This window comes from Poecilia mexicana, unplaced genomic scaffold (genome assembly GCF_051168715.1).
Source record: "Poecilia mexicana isolate PSO_F unplaced genomic scaffold, ASM5116871v1 scaffold_20, whole genome shotgun sequence".
Taxonomy (NCBI): domain Eukaryota; kingdom Metazoa; phylum Chordata; class Actinopteri; order Cyprinodontiformes; family Poeciliidae; genus Poecilia; species Poecilia mexicana.
This window is the reverse complement of record NW_028263389.1, coordinates 6,892,867-6,914,967: the sequence shown is the minus strand read 5'-3', so window position 1 is coordinate 6,914,967 and position 22,101 is coordinate 6,892,867. Positions and strand designations below refer to the sequence as shown.

Below are 22,101 nucleotides of genomic sequence, written 5' to 3'. Positions count from 1 at the left end.
TGAATCACTCAGCTCCGAGCGTTTACACCGTGACTGAAGACACAAAAGGCACATGCTTCCTGTATGCTGAGCTGAGAATAACCCTCTGTGACTCCTCTCCTGACTGTATCGGTGACAATGCAAACGCAAACTCCCGACCATCTGTCAGTCAGCTCTCTGACGGGTTAATAAACCTGACACCTGGGCGACACATAGCACACATTTCCCACTGGCTGCTTATATCAGCCTGGAGGGGCAAAGCTCGGGTCTGCGTGCATCTCCACATCTCGGAATCGTCACCCGGCTAGTATCTGCATCAGCGCAGGCCGGGATTAATAAAGAACAGCTGGAGACAGGGGCAGCAGATAGGGAGCATCGGTCACACTGATAACACTTCCGCAACAAAGAGGGCGCGGTGTTGTCGTCGGTGGTGGAACGGGACATTGATTCAAGCTGGCGGCAGACAAAAAGCAGGCCTCCTTGGGGGAGGGAGAGGCCGAGCCGACGGGCAGGAAGCTCCGCGAGCCGCAAAGTGTGATGGTGCGCGTGGAGGTGGAGCAGGACATCCCCATGTCGGTGGCGCTGCCCATCGAGCTGCAGGCGGATGGTTCTCACCAAGCCTTTCCCTTCCTGGACACCACGCTGGCTGATCTGGGCATCCAAGAGTGAGTCGACTCAAAATTAGGGCCGAAATGATTTGCTTGATGGACGTTGTGTCTGAGTCTATTGGCTTGGGCTGGATTTTTTAGACCCGATCTAAACTCTAGTCGACAATACCTAGAGTTTGGTCCTTTTTAGGGTTAACTAAAAGTAGAGGGTGCATTATCAAACATCTGGTTTACGTGTCTAGGTCAGACGTGAAGGAGAGGGTGGTGTGGGTCGACACCAAGAAGACGCAGGTGAAGAACAAGGCAGGGAAGCTGAAGGAGAAGGAAACTACCATCCTGGAGGTATCTGATCAGCTATTGGGAAAGCGCATGAAGACTGGGCGAAAGCAGAAAAGCGAAGTCATGGTGGTGTGGTTTTATGTTACTGTAGGTGCGAGTGAAAGCCAAAAAGCCAGGAGATAAGCAACTCCAGGAGGTTCTGTACAGCACAGAAGCCCACACTGACCGCTCCTTCTGCCGGACAGGGATGGACATTCAGCCCTGGAAGCAGGGAGATCCAGGTTTGTACGCAGCTCCTCTGTGTAGACATTTAGATTTTACATATTTCAAAGAGGGTGAGAAATGAAATCCTCCACGGTCCAGAACTCACACAGCCACTCAAATAGCAGAAAGCTCAGACTGATACAGATCACATTGGTGTGCTAAAATCTTGTAGAGTGAAGAAAGATCATACCAAACCTCTAATCACTGGAAGACTTGGAACACCACATGTATATCCATTTTCTCTAGTTGAAAAATAAAGAAAACTGCTCACTGACACTCAGCAAGCCTGAGTGGACAAAAATTCAGCTCTAAACAGATATGCTAAATGGTGGTCCTAGTCTGAAAACTATGCTTTATTTTCTTTCCTTTTCATAACAAAGCACTAGTAAGTATATGGTTGTAACATCACTAAGTCTGAGACCATTTACAAGTGACTGTACAGAGGTGTACAATGGCTTACAAGGCCATTGAAGACGATATGATAAACATTGTAGAAAAAAAAAAATTAAAAAGTCAAGATTTTGACTTTTGGAACTTTTCTGAGCTTCAGAAGGTCAGGTTATTCCAGCAAATGTTCAAACTCTGAAATTTCCTCCTTTTTTTTCTTAGAAACTTTCTGAGATTTTTTTGGCGGCAATTTACTTTTTTGTCTCCCATCTACAACGGCCTTAATGTAACGATGTCTTTTCGTTCTAGGGAAGAACAAATTGAAGCCTGTGGAGATGACAATGACGTTAGGCCTGGAAAAACGTCAGCCTGGGAATACCGAGGCTGAGGATCAACGAGACATCTGATGCATGACAGGATAACTACCATACAAAAAAAAAAAAAAAAAAACACGAATCAACAAGGTGTAGATTTATTAACAAAATCAGAGTTGACATGTTGGAAACATTCGGTTTTTTGTGTTTTGTTTTGTTTTTTTCAAATGCATTTTCAATTTTAAACATCACGTAACTACAAAGTTAACCAGATATGAAAATTGCAATAAGGTAGCTTTTGTGCAACTGTTTTGTTTTATACTTTCCGCAACATGTACGACCATAAGATGGGAGTTGTGCAGCATATACTGACAGGATTACTTACTGGGCAATAATAACCGTTTAAATCAGAAAACAGTAAGATTTGTTTTAATTTTTTTTTTTTATGAATTCTAGCTTGTGAGGTGGTCTTAGACCACTAATGGTGTAAAACTACAAAGAGATCTCAGTATGGGGCAGTGAAAATTGACTTTACAAGTTAAATAGTCTCTACTTTGCATAAGATAATGAAGAAAAACAGGCACTTAAATGAGTTCAGAACAGAAATTAGGTGAACTTATCAGGAAATTAACCATCAATCGAAACTCCTTACCTCATACAAGTCGGGGGAAATTGTAAACCTTGTCGTTGTTTGAGTGAAAATTATAATTTTACAAGATCAGCAAAAACCAGAGCTCAAAGAGAATGTTAAAACAGAACTTCTAAATACCGAATGAACTTTGAAATGTTTAACACAAAGAGACTGGGATGTAAATAAATTAGACCAAGAACTTATGAATGCAGTAAAACTAGTTAGAGTGGCTGAAGTGCTATATTTATGTCAAACAGACAAACGTCCCCTTCCCCTCCTACAGTGCAACGTCCGTTGTCCTGTCAGAGTGTTTTACTGTTTGAAGGGAAGACGAAGAACGCGTTCGGGCTACGAGGAGGTGACGGCAGCGCCGAGTTTGGCTTGTTGCTCTGCTGGAAGGGAGGCTGCCGCTGCTTGGAACTCTGCGCCATGCTTCTGGGCCAATTCTCTCATCAGAGAAACCACGGTGCTCTGGGTTTCTGGGGGAGAGGATGAGAGACAGACTAAGACTCGGTGTGGACAGCTAATCATTGAAGACAGATTAGTGCAACTGAACTGAATGCTGAAGAGCTCTGCACAGTCGGCGGCTCTGAATCCCACATTTTCAAACGTTCATCGATGGCCGAGATCACAGATAAATGAGGCTCACCTTTATCAACATCCTTGTGGCCAACAACGTGACTGGAAGCGGCAACGATGGGCTTGATTAACTTCACCACCTAAACAAGAGAAGAAGAGGAACAGAGCTGCCTGAACCTTTGGAATCTAAACACAAACGTTGTCTTGCGCTGCATTTATGAGGTTTTTACATGTTCTATGTTTAACATATATTTAATAAATATAATAAAAGACGAAACGGCCATAAAGGTTGTCGAGTGTCTGTTTCAGAGCTGTAAAATACACTGAAAAGTATTTTTGGTCCAGTTTCTAGTGCAAATATTTTAGTACTCTTGAAATAAAGACAAAACTAACAGGTAACTTTTCAGCGAGATAGATGAGCTTGTTTTAAATAAATAATTCCTTCACATTGATGAAAAAGTACTAGTTCAACTGGCAGATGTTTTTAAACTTATACCAGGACGTTTTGCCCAAGTTTTAAGTGAAATTATTACTCGTACCATTTCATTAACATAACAGAATTATTGACTTCAAACAAGCTTGCTGAAAAGTTCCTTGTGAATTAGTTTTGTCTTATTTCAAAAATATTTGCCGTAGAAAATAGACCAAAAACACTTGGAAAGGTTTAATTTTTTACAGTACAGAGCGCAAACATTAGAGGAGATGACTTCAGGTCATCACTGCTGAAAAACGTCTGAAACGGAGCGTTCCTTCTGTGCAGTTTCATTTTTTTTTTTTTTTTACATGGTTTTAGATTGTTTTTAAGAGGTCTTAAAATAAAAAGAGGGATTTTTACAGTGACTGTATGCCCTGCTTTGACAAAAACAGAAGCAGGTGTGAACTATTTTCCAGTCTGGAGCAGGAGCGTTGAACTGGAAGTGGGTTTCTACCGTACCAGGACAGGATTGTGTTTGTAGAGCATCGTCAGGCAGTTAAACACCGTCTGGTTCTCCTCCTGATCTTCTTTAAGTGGAAGATGTGTCGCCAGAGCAGTTACGACCTATAATTAAAAACACTCATATTATGGGCAGTTTTTTTTATTTGGCTAATTTTCTGCATGAATGTGAAGCAAGGCTCGTTAAAGTGGAGCCAACCTGCTCCAGAGGGACGGCGTCCACGTTGCTCATGATCATTCTGCAGAGGGCGGCACACAGGTTGTCGATTACTCTGAGGTCGGACTCCTTTCCCAGCATGTTTGAAAACACAGACAGCATCATGGGATAGTCTCTGCGCGGCGTTTCGTTAAGGATCGACTCGGAGCGTGCGTACGGCGAGCGGAACCCACGGGTCACGGAAACACGGGCAGATTAAAAGGATACGACACGACGAGCGGTCCGGCTGCTTGAGCCAGGCACCCCAGCCCGAACACGCTGTTGTTGCGGACCTCGGCGTCGCTGTCCTTCACTCCGGCGACCAGAACGGGAAGCAGGCGATTGGACAGTCGGCCCGCCACCCCCCGGCCTCCTGACACACTCACCAGAGCGTGGAGGATTTCTCCGATCGTCCCCACGGAAAAGGAGCGATCGGCTACCGTGCAGGACGATTTCTTTTGAGAAAGTGGGGGAAAAAAACAACAACATCAAAATATGAAGAAACTTTTTTTTTTTTTTTTGGAATTGAACAGGGTTCGTACACTTTTTCCACAACAAAATTTAAGCCCTTTTCAATAGTTTTCTAGATTAGTTTTCAAACCTTTCCATCATCATACAAAAACACTAAAGAACTAAAAAAAGACCTTCTCAATTTGCTATTATTTTAAATCTGATAAGATTTAACATCAGACGGTAAAAGAATAAATGTGTCTCTGTTTCTTCATTAGGTGTATGAAAATATCTGGTTTCAACTGTAAATAAAATTTAGGCTTTTAATCACTTCACTATAAAACAGCAGTTTGAATTTTAAGCACTTTAAACAGAACTAAAACACTTTCTAAACCTTGAGAACACCTAATAGAAATTCAAGCATTTTCAAGGATTTCAAGCACCTCTGTGAACCCTGATTTAAGATTTTTTTTTGAGATCTGAAAAAGTATAAAAAACAGAAAGTATTAAAATATATATATTGCATTTCCATATTTTTATCCTTTACTGTATTCCATAAAGGCTGATTAATCTATTTGTCTCTGCATTGATGGATTTATCCATCCATGTAAGAAGTCAATAATAAGAAAACCACGTTTTGCCCATATTAAATCTTCATCACCAGTAATTCCAAAAGACAACATGCAGTGTGACGTAGAAAGAGACAGATTTAAGTTCACATCAGCCTAACTCCAGCCTAGCATCCACATCTGCATCAACGTTCTTAGACTTACAGCTTTGCTCATGATGAGAGGCAGTAGATCGTTCAGGTAAGGAGCAAACTTGTCTGCGGGAACGCTGGCGGCCACCAGGGGGATCCCTTCTCCTGCAAGCTCCTGCAGCATAGCGTCAAACTCTGCCTGACACAAAAACGCAGAAAGAACGCAATAAATACCACCTCCTTTGGTGGACAAACATTTGTACTTTATGTGAAATAAATGATGCACAAAAACCGAGGTATTTTTCAACTATTTAAATCTACAGAGTGGAACATTGATAGTTGAAGTACCTGTTGTTCTTCATCATCGACCTCATCGGTGCTACTGTCTTGGCAAGCAGTCTAATGAAGAAATGAAGAGAAAAAAACATTTACTCTTGTAATTCTTCAACATCGAAACTTACTCCAGCCCTCCTGTTCCATCCCCCCCACCCCCCACCTTTTTCTTCAGCACATCACGGATGACGTTGCTGATCTCCTTGAGGTGTGAAGGGTTTCTGAACACTTCCTCCTTGCAGGACTTGATCACAGCGTTCATGGCTTCCAGGACGCCCATGACGACAGGCCGCTCCCGGTCCATCCTCACCGTCTCCACGAAGCACAGGAGAACCACGTCCAGCAACTTCAGCAGGGCTGATGAGCCCGAGAGTCGGGAGGGAAAGAAGGAGAGCATGTTTTTAATGTCGCTGGCTATTAATTACGAATTATTCATTTAATAATATCCTCTTTTACCCTGGTGGTTGGTCTCAGTGCGATTCTCAGTCCAGACTTTGTGCTGAGCCTGACAGAACTGACCCAGAGCGCCCAGTGCTGCCCTGCGGACGTCCTCATGGGGGAACTGTGGAGGGAACAAATTATTAGTGCCGTTCGGAGCAAATCCCCACCATGAAAACACAAGGCACACATTAGAAAAAGTACTGCTGGAGTTTCCTGCGGCAGCAAATGTGGGCTGTTCGCTTTCTGCCGCTGTAACTGTAGAATCAATACCGCTGAGCGGGTGGTCGATAACACACTCATTATATATCATCTTTCTGCCACTAAGGTTTTGCAGTTATGCACAAAGCTAAACAGTAGGCAGCAGACAAAGGAAGGGGACAACTGTAACAACGCTGGCTGCGTTTGCAGCTAGCGAGACAAGCTAAATCCCATTTTTAAATTGTTCTTAGCTAAATCACAACTGCATCCCAAACTACTGCTTTAAAGATGTAACAGATTTTATTTACATCTCATAGTTCTTAAGCTGAAAAAGGTTTCTATGAACATCTAATTAGTAAATGATGACCTAAACTGGGTCATTAGTGGCTCTTCCAACAGAATAATAAACTAAAGTATACAGCTAAAAAAAAAAGGCTATTACCAAAAGAGCAACATAAAAATTATTGCAGAAAGTTTAAGAAAGACATTTCTTCATGTTGAATTTTTTACAGTATAAGAATTAACTTAATTTAAAAGGTGATTTTTTTCTCTCTTTTTTAGCATGTAGTAATACTACTGGAGTAATTATGAATAAAATAATCTGAATTAACCCTCAGGGTTCCTGCAGGTTTCACCAAGTAAAATTTAAGACTTTTTAAGACCATCATCAATTAAATTCAAAACATCCACAGAAACGTGTAATCGATGTCCAGCCAGCTGGCGATAAATGTGCACTTACCTATTATGGACGCACAGGTAAGCTAGCTAGCCACGGTATATTAGCAGCTAGTCAGTGGTAGCCTCAACGGTATAGAGGCACAAAACAAAATAAAGACGTCTGAGCATCACTCAAACTTTTACCTGGCAGAAAAGTTTCACGAGAAAAAAAAACCACCCACTTGGAATATGTAAGATTAAATAACATATTAAATGCCAAACTACTTTTTATTTAAATTTAAGACATTTTAAGGACGTAATGACACCCTGTAAATAAATTGCATAATACAGAAAACTAGTGTGTGGATTACAGAAATCAACACAACTTTAAAGAATAGATTAGTTGACTTACATCTCTCATCTCAAACACCTGCTGGAAGCTAGACTCCAGGAAAGGCTGGAAGGCGACTCTGCGATGACAACCCAGAGCAACAACAGGTGAAAATTCCACAAGCAAGTTCTGGGAAAAAACATAAAACGAAATATCCAAAGCAGCAGAAAGTGAAAATGTGTTACCCGGTGCTTAAGGCGATCTCTCCCAGAGCTTCACAGGCATCCTCTTTCTCATCAATGTAGGCGTTTTCCACGCTGAACCTGCGACACGTGAAACAAAAGCAGGATGACGACGATCCGTTTCTGACCAGCAGATGTGGCGGTGATTATGTGGCAGAACCCACCCTGCGACCTCGTGGATGTCTGCCTCCGAGTCGTCTTCCAAAAAGTCCTCTTCGGTTTTTCCTCCCGCGTTGTTGCCGTTATCGTCGTCGTCGTCGTCGAGCAGGACGAAGGTCTTGTCTTCGTCGAGGTGGGCCTAGAAATCAGTTTTCAGAGTGGACTTCAGTTCAGAGAATACCCGCGGAGGGATGGGTGTGTCTGTGTGTGAACACTTTGTACCGTGATGCCTTCATTAGACTTGAGAGCGAGCTGCATTACAGTTGTTATGGCAGTGAGGTGGGGAATCAGACTTTCGGGCGAGACGGTGGACACAGCTGAATACAGACTGTACCTGATTTTAAAGAGGGAGGAAACTCTTAGAAAAACACTTTCAGCATGAAAACTGTTCCCTCGGATTTTAGGTTTTTGGAGTTCAAGCAAAACCAAAGAGTGAATTTGGTTTATTTTATGCATGCGGCGTTTTGGTGTGGCTTAATAGCAGGGGCAAAAAAAAAAAAAAAAGACATACGTGCATCGTCGCAGGTCAGGATCGTCGATGGTGTCGGTGAGGTTGAGGCCGAGCTGAATACATTCTGCAGCGAGAGGACTGAAGACTTCCTTGCCGATCATGCGGGCCAGTACAGCTAGAGTGTCTGGAAACAGGAACAAGTCGAGATCGTCGTCGATACAACCAGGACAACGAGTTTGTCGTCATCAGTTTCGGACTGAGAACTGAATTAAAGAAAATGTGGCTGATTTACCGAGGGACTGATTTTGCAGAGGCCTCATCTCCTCTGTGGTGGCGGTGAGAAAACCTTTCAGGCTTTCGATCACTGGAGGGAAATAGGGAACCAGCAACTCCTTGGCTGCGTTAGCTGAGAACATAAAAGACGATAATGAAAAAGAAGAAAACATCAACCTGTTTTTTGTAAGCGCTTTCTGGTTGCTTTCAAAAAGCTTGACTCTGACTAAATCCTCACCGATAGCACCAATGGCCGACACGGCCAGCTCTTTGATCTTCATGTTTTCTGCATTCCTGAGGGCAGATAACATGGTCTCCATCAGGGTGGGGAGGTAGGGCTCAATGTCTGATCCTGTTTAAAGAAAAATAAAGTACATAAAGATTCCAGTTAAGAAATTTTTCTGTCGGGAAACTTTAAAACAGAAAATGTCAAAATCAAATTTGAGTTCTGTCAAAAATGCTGATTATTTAAGGCCAGGATTAGAGAGATCAGCTTTATAGTTAGTGAGTTAACCTTTAACCTTTCTTACCCAGGTTCTCCATGAAGTTTTCCAGAGCAAAAAATGCCTTTGTGACGTGGCCGATCTTGGCTTCGTTCAGGGAGGTGAGGTATCCCAGCAGCAAAGGTATCAACTCTGCACAGTACTTACTCACTTCGGGCTGAAAGGTCCAGAATGAAAAACAAATACAGCCAATTATATTCAGATGAGGTGTGTTAGCGTACTAGCAAGCAATTTGGTTCAGAAACAATTAAACATGGCAATAATAGTGGAGCTTCTTCTGGAGGTATGACAATAGTTTTCAGTTATTGTGAATTAAAAAGGCTCTTTTTAACTGTATTTGAGATACTGAATCAGGACCTGAAGACAATATTTTTCAGCCCAAATCAGGACAACACAGAAGCTTTAACAACTAGCTGTGACATCCAAAAAGAAACTTGCAGCACATCTTCAAATATTACCAATGAATACATCAGAGTAGGTCAAAATCTGAATTTGAAAAATGTTGCAAAGTTCCACCATTTCCCTTTTAACCCAATGCAGAGACTAGTAGATGCTATTATAATATGCAGTTTTGACCCACAAAATGCTTAGTGCTTCCTAGAGATTTTAACAGCTCTGTACATTTGGAAATTTGTTTTAAGGTGCTTCTAATGGGTTTGTTAAAGTGTTAATTGTAAACCAATCACAATTTCTTCCGCAATTTAGAAATTACTGGCTTTAAGACATATTAAAAATATGGCTGCGACTGCATTTTGATCAGTTTTCTTAAATTTGTTTGACAATCATTAGGCGACCATTTCCCGGTCATTCTTGTTAGGATTCATGTTTCTTTGTTTTTAAACCTCTGTAAAAGTACATTTTGCATACATTCATGATTAAAACCGCTCACCTGTAAATATTCAGAGAACTGTCCGAGAGCAAAAAGGGCGGCGCTGCGCACCACCCTATTGCTGTCTGACAGACTCTGGCAGACAGTCTGCAGCACCGATGGCAGCATCCTGCCAAGCACACACAAACTTCATCAGACTCACATTTACATCAGTTGTGCATTTTAACCATTTGTCCTTTTCTAACATACTTGGAGCGTATGTAGTCTGCACACCCCTCAGCCAGCACAGCGAGACACATGAGACCGCCCTTCTTTTGATAAGGGTTCTCACTGCTAAGGCAGGCCTGAGTGAGGGGCACCTAAAAGGACAGGACGCAGTTAACACATTAGAAAGCTCATATAGGGGGAACGGCGCGCATAAGCTGCTGATAATTAACATCTGAATGACGTACAAGTTGATGAAACAGTTTGTCTGGAGGCATGTGGAGTGCCATGGTGTCAATCATCTAAAAAGGAAAGAAAAGAAAAGAAAACAAAAACTTATGAAATTAAAAGCTTTTCCTGAGTCGCTAAGTGATGTTGACATCCCTCATCTCCACCTGAGCCGCGCCGTGCTTGGGGTTATCGCTGTCGTTGGGGTCGCCGCCATCGTCCTCTTCGTCCTCTGGGTCTTGCTCGCCAGGAGGGGGGGCTGCAGTCAGAATGGGGAAAATGCTATGCAGGATGGGATTTAGTAACTTCAGCTTCAACACCGACTGCAAGAAACAAAGAATTCATGGAGATTTTTGCTTTTTGTTACTACTTAGTCATAGGGAGGATAAACTGCAAGCTATCAGTGGTGGGGGGCGTTTCTACCTACATTACTTTTCAGCTTGATGAGGAAGGTGATGCAGGAGAGTGCTTTCACTCGCAGAGAGTCGCTCAGCGTGGTGTCACTGCCCACCTAAAACACAAACTCGCATTGAGATACAGAATCGTTTAAAACTACTTTTTGGAGATAATCCGGGAGTTCAAAAAGGGTCACATTTGCATCTCACCTCCAGGCAGAAGCGGACGATGTCTGCGATGTGGGGGACAATGATGGACATTTCAATCTCCATGAGCTCAATTAACACCTCCATGGCTTCAATGGCTTGGTTCTGAGCACACAAGCATCACAAAGCCTACAAGTTAGAACACTGTCTCCTCAGGCAAAACTGGTCCAGCAACATCTGAACAAAAGAGGAAATGCTCTGAAAAGAACTTGCCTCGTCTGCCTTGATAAGGTGTTTTAGAGCAAGAATCAGACTCGGAATGATGGCACGCATTTCCTTCTGCAGAGCAGTAAAGTAAACTGTCAAATAAGGCAATAAAAATAAACTCTGGAGAACATAGAAATAATAATAATAATTGAAACTAGGTATGGGCATTTTATCGTATCATTCATTATGAAAGATTTCTTGTCATGACAAGAATTTTGAGTGATTGTCGTGACAAAAAATTTCAGTTGATGTTTTAAAAAATTGGCCAAAAGTTCATTTTGATATTTTCTCCCTAGTGTTTTCCACGAGAGCATCAATAAGTAAATTTGATAATATAATTAAATGAAAACTACGTGCAGTCTAGTGATACAAATCACACTTTTTTCAAGAACATATAAAATCTGTGACATGCAGTTGCCTAAAAATGAAGTACTGTAGCACATAAGTTTATCTTCATTTTAAAATGTTGTGATAATATTCTAAGTCCATATTGTCCACCTCTCATTGAAACAGAAAAAGTTTTAACTTTTATGTTTGGACTCCCACTGACACCTCTCATGGCGGGTCAGTGGGAGTCCCACCGCCGTTTAGCCGTGAGAGCCTAAACGGTGAGCTAAACTCGCTCACCATCTCTTCAGTGCCGGTGTACGCAACAATGGCGGTGAGGGTGAGGATGCAGTAGTAGAGTGCTGTGGGGTTGTTGTAGTCCTGCAGCACGGTGCTGAACAGCTGCAGCAGCTGGCAAAAGTGAGGCTTGAAAGGTTCAGGATTGGACTCTATAACTTTATTCAGCAGCAGGAGGCCAACCTGTCGGGACAACACTGCTGAAATGACCAACTAAAACCAAGGCCAATGTGTAAACAACATAGCAGGAGGTCTTAAGAATATTAGGTCTTAAAAAATTTATGAATTGTAGCTGCGAAACATTAAGTGTACCCCTCTGTCGTGAGGATTGGCGCTCTTAGTGGACTGGTTGAGGAGCTGCAGCAGAGCGGGCCAGCGGTCTGGGGTTTCATGTTTGACCATCACTGCACAAAGTTGGGAGACAGAGTGCTGCACCTTGTGTCTGCAACGCATCAATATGGAACATTACACGGTGTTAATCTGCAGGACACATTAACGTGTTATTTCTGTGGATTAGTCCTGCGCTTACTCTGCTTCCATGGAGAAGGCTTGGAGCACCACCGCTTTTAGGCTAGAAGAAAAAGGTAAACAGAGTCACAACTAGGCCTGGGTGAAGGTGATTTTAGTAGGACCACTCTAGTATTTCATTAAAGAGAAGAAGCAGACCTCTCTCTGTCATTAGGGCTGATCTTATTCCAGTGTTTCTTCACTCTTAACCTCAGCATCACTGCGGCTGACTGGCGAATCTGCATGCAAGCAGTAAATCAGAGAACATATAGATGTTGCTGAATTTACAATAACAATAGTATTAATCGCTGCAAGCCATAATCATCTAAATTATGAATATGCTTAAAAAAACCTCATTGTTTATGTATATCTCCAACCTCCATGAAGACATCTAGAAATGTTTTTACTTTTCTGCTTTATGTGCAAATATTGTTGTCTTGGTCTTGAATTGTGCATTAAATGAAAAGAAGCTTGACCAAGTGCAGTATTGGTAAAAAATAAATAAATAAATAAAATCTATAAATAAATAAAACATCAAGCTTATGAATTAAGCTGCCAAAAGACAGGAGGAGTTTCATCAAGTGAACAGAGGCTTTTTTTTCCTCAAACACCTACTGAACAATGGCGTTTCTATAGCAACATGTGCTGTAACTGCTTCAACAAACCTCAGGGTTTTGGGAGCCACTCATGACAGCACAAAGGGCTGGTATTATAGCCGGGTCTTTGAAAGCCTGCTTCAGCTGGACTGTGGCCTAAAAAAAGGGAGGGGAATTGGGGGTGTCGTCAAAAAACTGCTTAGGTTGACAGTACAACAGCATATGTTCATTACTCGAACTTTACAGACAGTGGACATAAATACGCGGTTGCTCAGGAGATCTTGACCGAACCTAAGCAAACCGTTCGACCGTTAAACTGTCATTTGATTTCAACCGTTAACTTAGCTAACTTAACTAACTCCCGAGCTGTTATTTCTAACTGCTAACAGCAGTTATCTGGCTTTCCCTCGACACTAGCTAAAAAAAGGAGCTAGCTTCACTTATTACCTGCTGTATAATGGCATTGTCAGGCTGTGTCAGCTGTAACAGGATTTGCTCGAGCTCTTCTATCATCTTGATAGTTGCGATGAACCTCCACTTGCTCTTTAGGCGACCGTTAACGTGTAAATATCACTCAGTGACACAGACTGAAGAGTAAGCAGTCCTTTCACGGTGTGGCCTCAGTCATGTAAACAAAGTCTTTTGCTGTTGGTCGGAATGCTAACTCCTGAGTTTTTTTAGAGAAAACGCCTTGAAAAAACCGCGTATGTCTGAATGTGAGGAGTCGCCGAGTAGCAATGACAGGTAGGAGTCTGGCTCGGTCAGATCCGCTCTGGAACGTTTGGACAGCCAGAAGCACGCGGGACAGAACACCGGCCAGGAGTTCCATGTGAGCTGAATTAAAGGGACATGCACATTCTTAAGATTTATGAATATAAACAGCGCCAACAACTGGAAAGGAGGACAGCTGAAGCCCAAAAAAAAAAAAAAAAAAAAAAATCAGCTTTTGGTGCCATGTGAAACTTCCAATAGTGAATCCCTGCAGTCAGAGTGTGACTGCAGGGATATACTTTTTTTTATTAAATACACTTACCTGTTCGAAATAATGGTCAAAAGTCCCATAAACATGTTTCTAAACATCGTTCATAGTCTGAAGCAGATGAGCAAATCTGCTTCAGACATAGGTGTGAGTGTTTAAACTGAACTCTTTTAATGCCTTCCGTACTTTGCTTGTTTTGAAGTAATAGTAGTTTAAAGTAATTTATAGGATATAAGGTTCCAGTCATACATTTACAAACTTTCAACATCTAAATAAATTGACTCATGTTATAAAGCTAAATATTGAATTGCAGTTATCATCCTAATATTAAGGTCTTCAACAGTGAAAATGCAAAGAACTGCTTGGATGTGGCTTTTGGAAGGGTTTTATATTTCTACTGCATTGCATTCCATCATGAATAACAATATTTGACTGGTTCAATGGCCTTTCACTCTCCTTTAAAGTCCATCCAACCAGTTAAGGGAAGGAAAAAGAGGAAAAGACTGGTTAAATTGAGGGTGAATTGCAGTGCATATACCATCATCCCAATATTTCACAATTGCATTGTGCGGCTTTAGCTTTCTTTAATCCAAATGGGGTCAAAATTACAAATGCAGACACAAATGCATACATAAATCAGGACTAAAATGCAGTTACATTTCTTTTAGTCTTTTGAAGATAAATCGCCTACTTTCTGTACAACATTAAATAGCTTGTGGTACAGTTGTGGTTGGATGTATGATCCCATTCTTTTTCGAAAAAGTACAGCTTGTGCTTGGTTTCCTGGCACACAGACTATGCCTGCTCGATATTAGGAAAACATGTGAGCATGTTGGTGGCATAGGCGTAAATACCGGGGGGGGGGGAGGGGGAGAGAGTCCAGACCCTCCCCCCCAATCTCGGAAAAGTCTAGAATTGCTACTTTTGATGGTGCAGCTTGAACACACACAAAAAAATTAAACCACATTTTGCTATTACTTTCTTCATTTTAAGAAGAGACAAAAAAAATGTATGCATGTTCTGTAGATAAAACTGTTGCAGATTCTGTCTTTTCCTTTCTCTTTTAGCCTCTTTTAACTGCTTACACGCTGCAGCTTACATGACCACGTTGATGTGTGTCATACAGAAACTGACTGAAACTGATTAGATTATCCTTGAGGGAGGGTACAGATTGCAGAGAAGAATAAAAAGTTAAACTTGCGCTACAATCTTTGCCTGACTTGGTGTCACCCCTAAGGTTTGCTAACTGTGGCCCCGGCGCTGGATGGTGAATGTAACTCTGTATCTGTTCCATTTGTATGACATGAATGGCTTATAACATTTGATCATTTTTTGGCATTAAAGCCTGTTTTTATATATAACCAAATCTCATTATTTCTCAAGGTAATTTACACTTAGGGGTTCTGGTCAGGTCCTAGAACTGGTAAACGGACCTGGTGGAGCACAGAGACTAAATGAACGAACTCCAACAAAACAATGCAAATGTGCATCTGTAAAACTCTACCCATTTGACTGGAACATTTCCTGGAACCCCTCTTTTCAAATTCAAAACCTGTGCATCAAGTCATCAAAAGCCAGTCTGTAATCCACTCATACATTCCAATGCTGTTGTTGCGCACAATTGGCTGTTCCCCCCCCCCCACACACACACATACAGACCTCCACTGTCAGGTGACCCTTCTGTGAGTGCATGGCTTGTACACCATCAGAAAAACACGCCCTGACCTGCCAGAGATCAAGTTAGAAATGCTAATGTCCTCCATTAGGCCTTCTCACATCATTTCATCACTAACTGAATCATTATCATGTCAAGGCAGAGGACAAACAACACTTAGAAGGTAATGGACAGCCTAATCTGAGTCATCTTTGTGAATAGACTTGCAGAGACAAAGAGGCAGGAGTTTGCATTTCAAGTCCAGGACTGTAACTGCAGTTTAGTGTCTTGCCTCCCTTCACCCATCTTAGGAGTCCATCTCGGGTTTATGTTTGAGGATAAAACCTGCAGACAATTCTCTTGCCTTCATTTATAGTGCCTTCCAAAAGTATTCACGTCCTTTTTATATATATATATATATATATATATATATATATATATATATATATATATATATATTTTTTTTTTTTATTTTTTTTTTATTGAGACTCAGGTGATAAACCATCAAAAAGTAGCAATTTAAATGTATGTTTAGGGTCTATGTTCTGCTAAAAAGATGAATCCCAGACCAGGTTTCAAGTATTTTGCTGCCTCCAAAAGGGTTTCTTCCAAGATTTTCATGTCAAAATTAGAGTTACAGGTCTGAATAAAAAGGCATAATATACCTTTCAGGATCTCATTTGTAAGAAATAAAAGCACACCATTTTCTTCTGTGCAGGCCCATCACATAAAATCTTGGATAATGGATTTAGTTCTCTAATTTGAGTCTAAAACTAATAAGAAAATAAGGAAGTATGGACCAAAGATGTTAAAAAGACTCACAACTAAGTGTTAGAAAGCTTCACGTACAATATAGTGTGCCAAATCAGTAATTTGTTTGTTTCTCACGTATCACTTGGTGCAAAAAATGCTAAAAAAGTAGATTACTTTTATGTAGTCAAAATTGTAGGTTTTACTGAATGTTGTTTCTTCCTCTTATTGGGAGTGGTCCGCTATTTCGTAACACTAACGTTTTAGTAAATTTGGCATACAGGTTAATACCATTCATTTTAGAAATTTGTCCTGTGAAAACACAGAATCAACTGAATTGATCAGGCTCTGGACAAAAAGTATAAGGGCTCATTGAAGACTGCACATAGAAGAATGTAATTGTTGCAACTAAATGGCACACAAAAGTGTGGTATTTGTATTTCAAATAATATTTTCACACAAAAATAAGAATAAAATCAGATAAAATACAAGTGCATAAATAAATCAATACAATAAAAGTACATTTCTTTAGGATATTTGTGCTTCAAAAGGTGAGGCTATTCGGAAAATATTACTAATTTTCAAACGACTGACACTTTATTCTGAATATTTTAACTGGGCGTTCAATGAAGGGAGAATTTAAAAACAAATAGGCTCGGTAACAAATAAAAAGGCTTAACCTGAATGAGACGAGGGGAAAAAATGTGATTGGTTGAAGGAAGGTTCCCGCCTACCCCTGTGACCTCACACCCCCCACACATCCCTATAAACAGACTCTGAGCGATGTTTTCCCGATGTTTTACGGTGTCGTTCATTTACTCGCAAAGTAAAAGGACCGCCGTTTAGTTGTTTCTTGTTTTTCTCGTGACCCACAATTTTCCGAAAGAAAAATGGCAGAATGGAAGACGCAGGTAAATTACAATTACAACCCGTCTTATCATACCTACGCCTACAGTCTTGTGTACCAGTCCGTAGCCGAGCAAAACGACGGAAACCTGCCTGCCTGGGACGAAAATGGAGAGCCGGTCTACAGCGACGGGGCCCCGCAGAACCTTTGCACCGCCGTCGCTCCCATTGCCACTATGAACGAGAACGAGTCCCCACTGTGCAACCCAGAGACCGTAACGGGAAATTATCAGAGTTCCGAACTCATGTACATGGATGGGACCCAGGCAGAGCCCAAAGCGGAGGCCTATGGAGACGGAGGGAGTGAGGTGAACCGTGCCAGGAAAGGCTCCGTCAGCGACTCTGAATCGCACACTTCACCTGGTAAGTTGTACATTTAAATATACGGCAAGTTTTAAACTTTTTTTTTTTTTTTTACTTCTAGTTAGTTTTTCTTTATGTCAGCATTCCGTTCAAATACTTACGCTTCCTGCAACAAACGTGTAAATGTCTTTCTCGAGTTTTAAAGGTGATGCGAAGTTTGTTTCCATCTTGGTTTTGAGGTTTCCAAATAGGGCGCCACCCAGGACGCGGAACACCAAGTGGCGCCGTCTAGCGATCGAGTCTGTTTAGTGCCAGAACAGCCACAATTCAATAAATAAATAAATGATTGACAATTTTAGGTTAAAAATGAAAATATCTGCAATTTTCTATGTCTAGTTGAATGATTTAATAATTTAAGTTTTTTTATTTAAAAAAAAAAAAAGGAAGCAACGTGTAATGTATATATTTTTCAAAATTCATTTTATTGTTCAGTCTGCGAGCGAGTCTAACATTGTTATAAGGATTACCATCTAGATGTTGTTTATTTGGTGAGTCACACGGACAGCATCAAGTTAGTTCTCGGTGCACTAAACTATGAACCAAGAGGTGTACTAACATTTATTTTACTAATAACCCTGTTCTTTCTCATTTAGATTCTTGGAGCTCTGTCAGCAGCCGCGAAGGAAGTCTGCCTAAGGTGGACCCCACTACCTGGGTCGAGAATGCTGCTAAGGAGAAGCCTGTCATCAGAACCGTGGTTGGCAGTGAGGATGTTTCCAGCTCTCTCGTGGAGGACTCCCGAAACGTAGCCACACTCGGGAACGGGGCTAGCGACAACTCAGCCCCTGCACCCCTGCCTTCCCCGAAGGCGTCTTGCACCAATCCTGCAGATAATCCGAAAGTGAAGGTCCGGGCAGCCTTCACAGAAAGTCAGATGAATGCTCTCGTCCAGCGCTTCAGTGTTCAGCGCTACCTCACTCCAGCTGAGATGAAGAACCTGGCAGACATGACTGGACTGAGCTATAAACAGGTGAGACATGATCAATGAATGATGGGCACAGGATGGCGTCGTTTGGCACATTTTGTAACGGTTGTGATCTCGGTTTGCAGGTGAAGACCTGGTTCCAGAACCGGAGGATGAAGCTCAGGAGGCATCAGAAAGATACCAGCTGGGTATCAGAGCGTTATGCCGTCCACAAGGACGCTTCCGCTCACAGACCGGCAATGCCCAACATGGCCCCACACATCCCACCTGTAAGTGACTTTGATGCTTTACAAGAAGAGTGCACTAGGAACTCTGTTTCTGTTAAGTGTCCAGTACGAGTTTTCTGTTAAGAGATAACAGAGGAACAGCGATCTGGACACAGAAAAACGCATCCATAATGGAGGCCTAACCACAGCTGTGGTTACGGCCTCAAAGGCGAGATGCAACACTATACCACCCAAATGTTTTTGGTGCATGCCGGTTGTAAAGTCAGATTACTAATTTGTCCCTTGTTTGTTTTTTTTTGTTTTGTTTTTTTTGCAGTTTCAAGGAGATGGTCTGCCCCAGTTCAGGGAGAATTACAACCAGCATGCAATGGAGACAGCTTTTAAGAAGCCCCCACCAAATATGCCCTACTACCTTGCTGCTGTGGGCGGCACAGCTGGATCCTCCGGTTTTCCACCGTGGCCCAATAATGCGTCGCAGGCCACTGTGCCAAACCAGGCCGATAATCCTAGATGGTCCGTACCACAAGGGGGTGGCCCCTTTGATTACAGCTGCAACACCTTCAACCCAAATAATTACATGCATGCTGCACATTTTGAAAACAAGGAGGGGGAGCCTGTAAACAGCCCCCTAAACCCACCTGTAATGCATAATGGAAGCCAGTAGCGGGTGCGGGTAGTTATGGAAACCATTAGTGATTTCACTGAGGTGTTGATAATGATTTTCAAAGATGCTCACCTCATTTTGTAGTGAAATGTGATTTTTAAGCAGAATGCATTGTTCTGTGTCTTTTTCAATGTACTATTTTTTTTTCTTCTTTATTTCATTTTTATATACTACTATTACGTGTGTTCTGAATGCTTCGTCACTTTAAGCAAAAACTTCACTGTGGTGCAATGTAACATGCTTGATATGCACAATTATGTAATAGCATGTTTTAAAACAGAAATGGCAGGCTCAATTTACAAGTCTTGTTGTGTTGTCTTGTTCATTTTTGTGTTAATGCATGGCTATGTTTCCATAATCCGTTTTCTAATGTTTAAAATCTTTTAGATGGTGCTGGAGACAAACTGATTTTGATCATTTATCTGTTGAAGATTAAAGCTTTGAAAAATTAGCATTTTTTTTTACTCTGGATTTTGTAGATCAGAATGATGCTGGCTACCTGCGTGTAGTTTTACAGCTTTGCATTCATATGGAGTTTGAATTCACTTCACCTTCCAGAAGAAATTATGAAAATTGTCACTTGTTTGTTGCTCACCTTATTTTGTGGTGCAATGTGATTTTTTTTTTTTTTTTCACAGAATGCATTGTTCTGTATCTTTTTTCAATGTACTATTCTTTTTTTTCTTTATTTGATTTTTACATACCACTATTATGTATGTTCTGAATGCTTCGACACAGCAGATGCTTCCAGTTTGGATTAAGCAAAAGCTTCACTGTGGTGCAAAGTAACATGCTTGATGCACAATTATGTAATGCCATTTTTTTCTTTATAAAGAAATACATTTTCAATTTACAAGTTCTAGTGTTGTCTTGTTCATTTTTGTGTCACTGCATGGCTAAGTTTCCACAATCGGTTTTCTATGGTTAAAACTCTTTTAGGTAGTGCTGGAGACAAATTGATTTTTGATGATTTATCTGTTGAAGATTAAAGATTTGAAAAATCAGGGGGTTTTTTCTTTTTTTTTTACTCCGTTTGGATTTTGTAGTTCAGAGTGATGCTGGCTCAAACAGTACCTATCATCTAGTTTTACATCTTTGCATTCATATAGTTTGAATTCAGTTCAACTTCCAGAAGAAATTATAAAAATAAAACCAAGTCTCTGGTATTTTCAGTCATTTAAGAAAGTCAAAGATTACTTTTATAAAATCAAACAAAATAGGTGTCAACTCAGCTACATTTTTGCTGGTTTGTGCAGCAAAATTTTTTGTTTGTGCTGCTACTCTAAAGATATAAAGAAAAATGTAGAGGCAGTGATTCTTGAGAATAGAGACAAAATGGGTTTTAATTTTCACCAATTTTAAAAAAAAAATATTTCTCAACCTTATGTATGCAAATATGACAAATAATGTTTTGGAAATGTAAAGATGCTAAGGTACAGGCTCCCAGTTGCAACATTGTTTTAAAAATTAAATTTTTAATCGACCTGACCCAGTACTTTGTCATCACCGTCTGACAAAAATAAATATAAGATAATTTTTAAAATACTATTAGTGATATTTTTACTCATTTTTACAGACAAATGCTTCTCAAGAAACAAAATAAATATTATTTAAAACAAAAAACAACAAAAAGTCCATCTGATGGAGTTGACAGTGCATGACAGAGTTGACACAGAACTGAAGGTGGTGACAAACTAGTGAATAAAAAGAAATACTTGATACATGTGAAGTAATGCCATTTATGTAAAATACATTAAAATGAATTAATTGCACATTTAAGTGAGATTTGATAACAATTTCACTGAAAGAATCACAAAAACTCTGATGGAGTTGACAAAAAGCTAAACTACCTCAATTTGAAGGAGGCCATATAGTAGCTCATCAGATCCATGAAAGTTTCACAGTTTACCAAAATTAAGCTTTTATTTCACAAAATTTCATCAAAGTTTTGTAAATTATCAGTTATGGTGTTGACACATCATGGTTGTGACAAGCAACTTAGGAAAAAAACAGAAAAAAAAACCTAAAGAATAACTTAAGCTAACCAGAGCTAACTGGCCCTCTTAGCAAAGTAAGAGAAAGGAAGAGGTCATGGGGTCCTCAGAAGTTCTGGTGCCCCCCAATAATGCCTGATTTTTTTTACATTCTTTTCATGTCTGACGGTGTTGACAAAAACTAGGGACAAATTTCAATGGAGTTGGAAAATATATAAAAATGATTTTTAATTCAATTTATTGATACTTTTATAATTATTTATGTGACTACTTATACTTAATTGTCATAATATATAATTTTAGTATTTGTTTAATTATTTGAAACTATTATAATGTGTTGAGTTCTGCTCCAGGACAAGAGCTTTTACAGGCATCATCCACCTACTACAATGTTTAAAATAAAAAAATATTCAGCAAACACCAGGAAAATATACATTGTTGTGCTCACATGACCCAGGTTTGTTTAGTCAGATATTTGAAAAAAATATATTTTGTGTGTATTTTATTCAAATTTTGTGCTTTATCCATAGGACCCGTTTTGTCCCTATTCTCAAGAATCACTGAGAGGTCATCAAAGGTCAATGAACATCAGTTCATGCTGGATCTGTGAATTTCATTTGAAATTGTTAAGTGCTAACCTATGAACATGAATAATTTAATTTTAACGTTGATGAAATTCACTCGGAACTAGGTCTTATTTAGAATGAACTGGTGCAACACCTCCCAAAACAAACTCGGTGACCTGTATGTTAGTTTCTGATCACCAGAGGGTTTGACTAGACAAACTGTACTGTTGAAATACAAAAAGTAGGACTAGAGCAAAACATGTTCTTCACTATCTAGCCATCTGTTTCAATCTCAATTTCATGATCGGTCGTCATCATCAACACTTATTTTCACGACTTCAAATCAGTGCACAAACTGTTTATAAAA

The 22,101-nt window shown here is 40.5% G+C and overlaps 3 protein-coding genes across 3 annotated transcripts; 2 read left to right on the top strand and 1 right to left on the bottom strand.

The window, feature by feature from the left end:
* Positions 1-222: 222 nt before the first annotated feature.
* On the top strand, positions 223-1,967 carry LOC148153341 (uncharacterized). Its single transcript, XM_088001383.1, has 4 exons — positions 223-644; positions 830-929; positions 1,018-1,147; positions 1,827-1,967. Exons 1-4 carry the CDS (start codon positions 517-519, stop codon positions 1,922-1,924), a joined length of 456 nt encoding a protein of 151 aa, XP_087857509.1. The 5' UTR covers positions 223-516; the 3' UTR covers positions 1,925-1,967.
* Positions 1,968-1,973: 6 nt separating this feature from the next.
* Positions 1,974-13,768, bottom strand: ipo4 (importin 4). Its single transcript, XM_015010343.2, has 30 exons — positions 13,154-13,768; positions 12,776-12,862; positions 12,270-12,349; positions 12,133-12,174; positions 11,916-12,045; positions 11,607-11,786; positions 10,986-11,051; positions 10,776-10,877; positions 10,598-10,681; positions 10,338-10,493; positions 10,191-10,244; positions 9,988-10,097; positions 9,799-9,907; positions 8,937-9,066; positions 8,645-8,758; positions 8,426-8,539; positions 8,194-8,317; positions 7,905-8,016; positions 7,688-7,821; positions 7,527-7,604; positions 7,363-7,420; positions 6,111-6,216; positions 5,818-6,011; positions 5,670-5,720; positions 5,395-5,520; positions 4,400-4,626; positions 4,175-4,307; positions 3,976-4,080; positions 3,112-3,181; positions 1,974-2,941 (listed from the first exon to the last, which is right to left on the bottom strand). Exons 1-30 carry the CDS (start codon positions 13,217-13,219, stop codon positions 2,811-2,813), a joined length of 3,273 nt encoding a protein of 1,090 aa, XP_014865829.2. The 5' UTR covers positions 13,220-13,768; the 3' UTR covers positions 1,974-2,810.
* Positions 13,769-16,821: 3,053 nt separating this feature from the next.
* On the top strand, positions 16,822-20,030 carry nanog (nanog homeobox). The gene is made up of 4 exons (XM_015010329.2): positions 16,822-17,358; positions 17,952-18,328; positions 18,409-18,552; positions 18,827-20,030. Exons 1-4 carry the CDS (start codon positions 16,980-16,982, stop codon positions 19,172-19,174), a joined length of 1,248 nt encoding a protein of 415 aa, XP_014865815.2. The 5' UTR covers positions 16,822-16,979; the 3' UTR covers positions 19,175-20,030.
* The last annotated feature ends 2,071 nt before the right edge of the window (positions 20,031-22,101 follow it).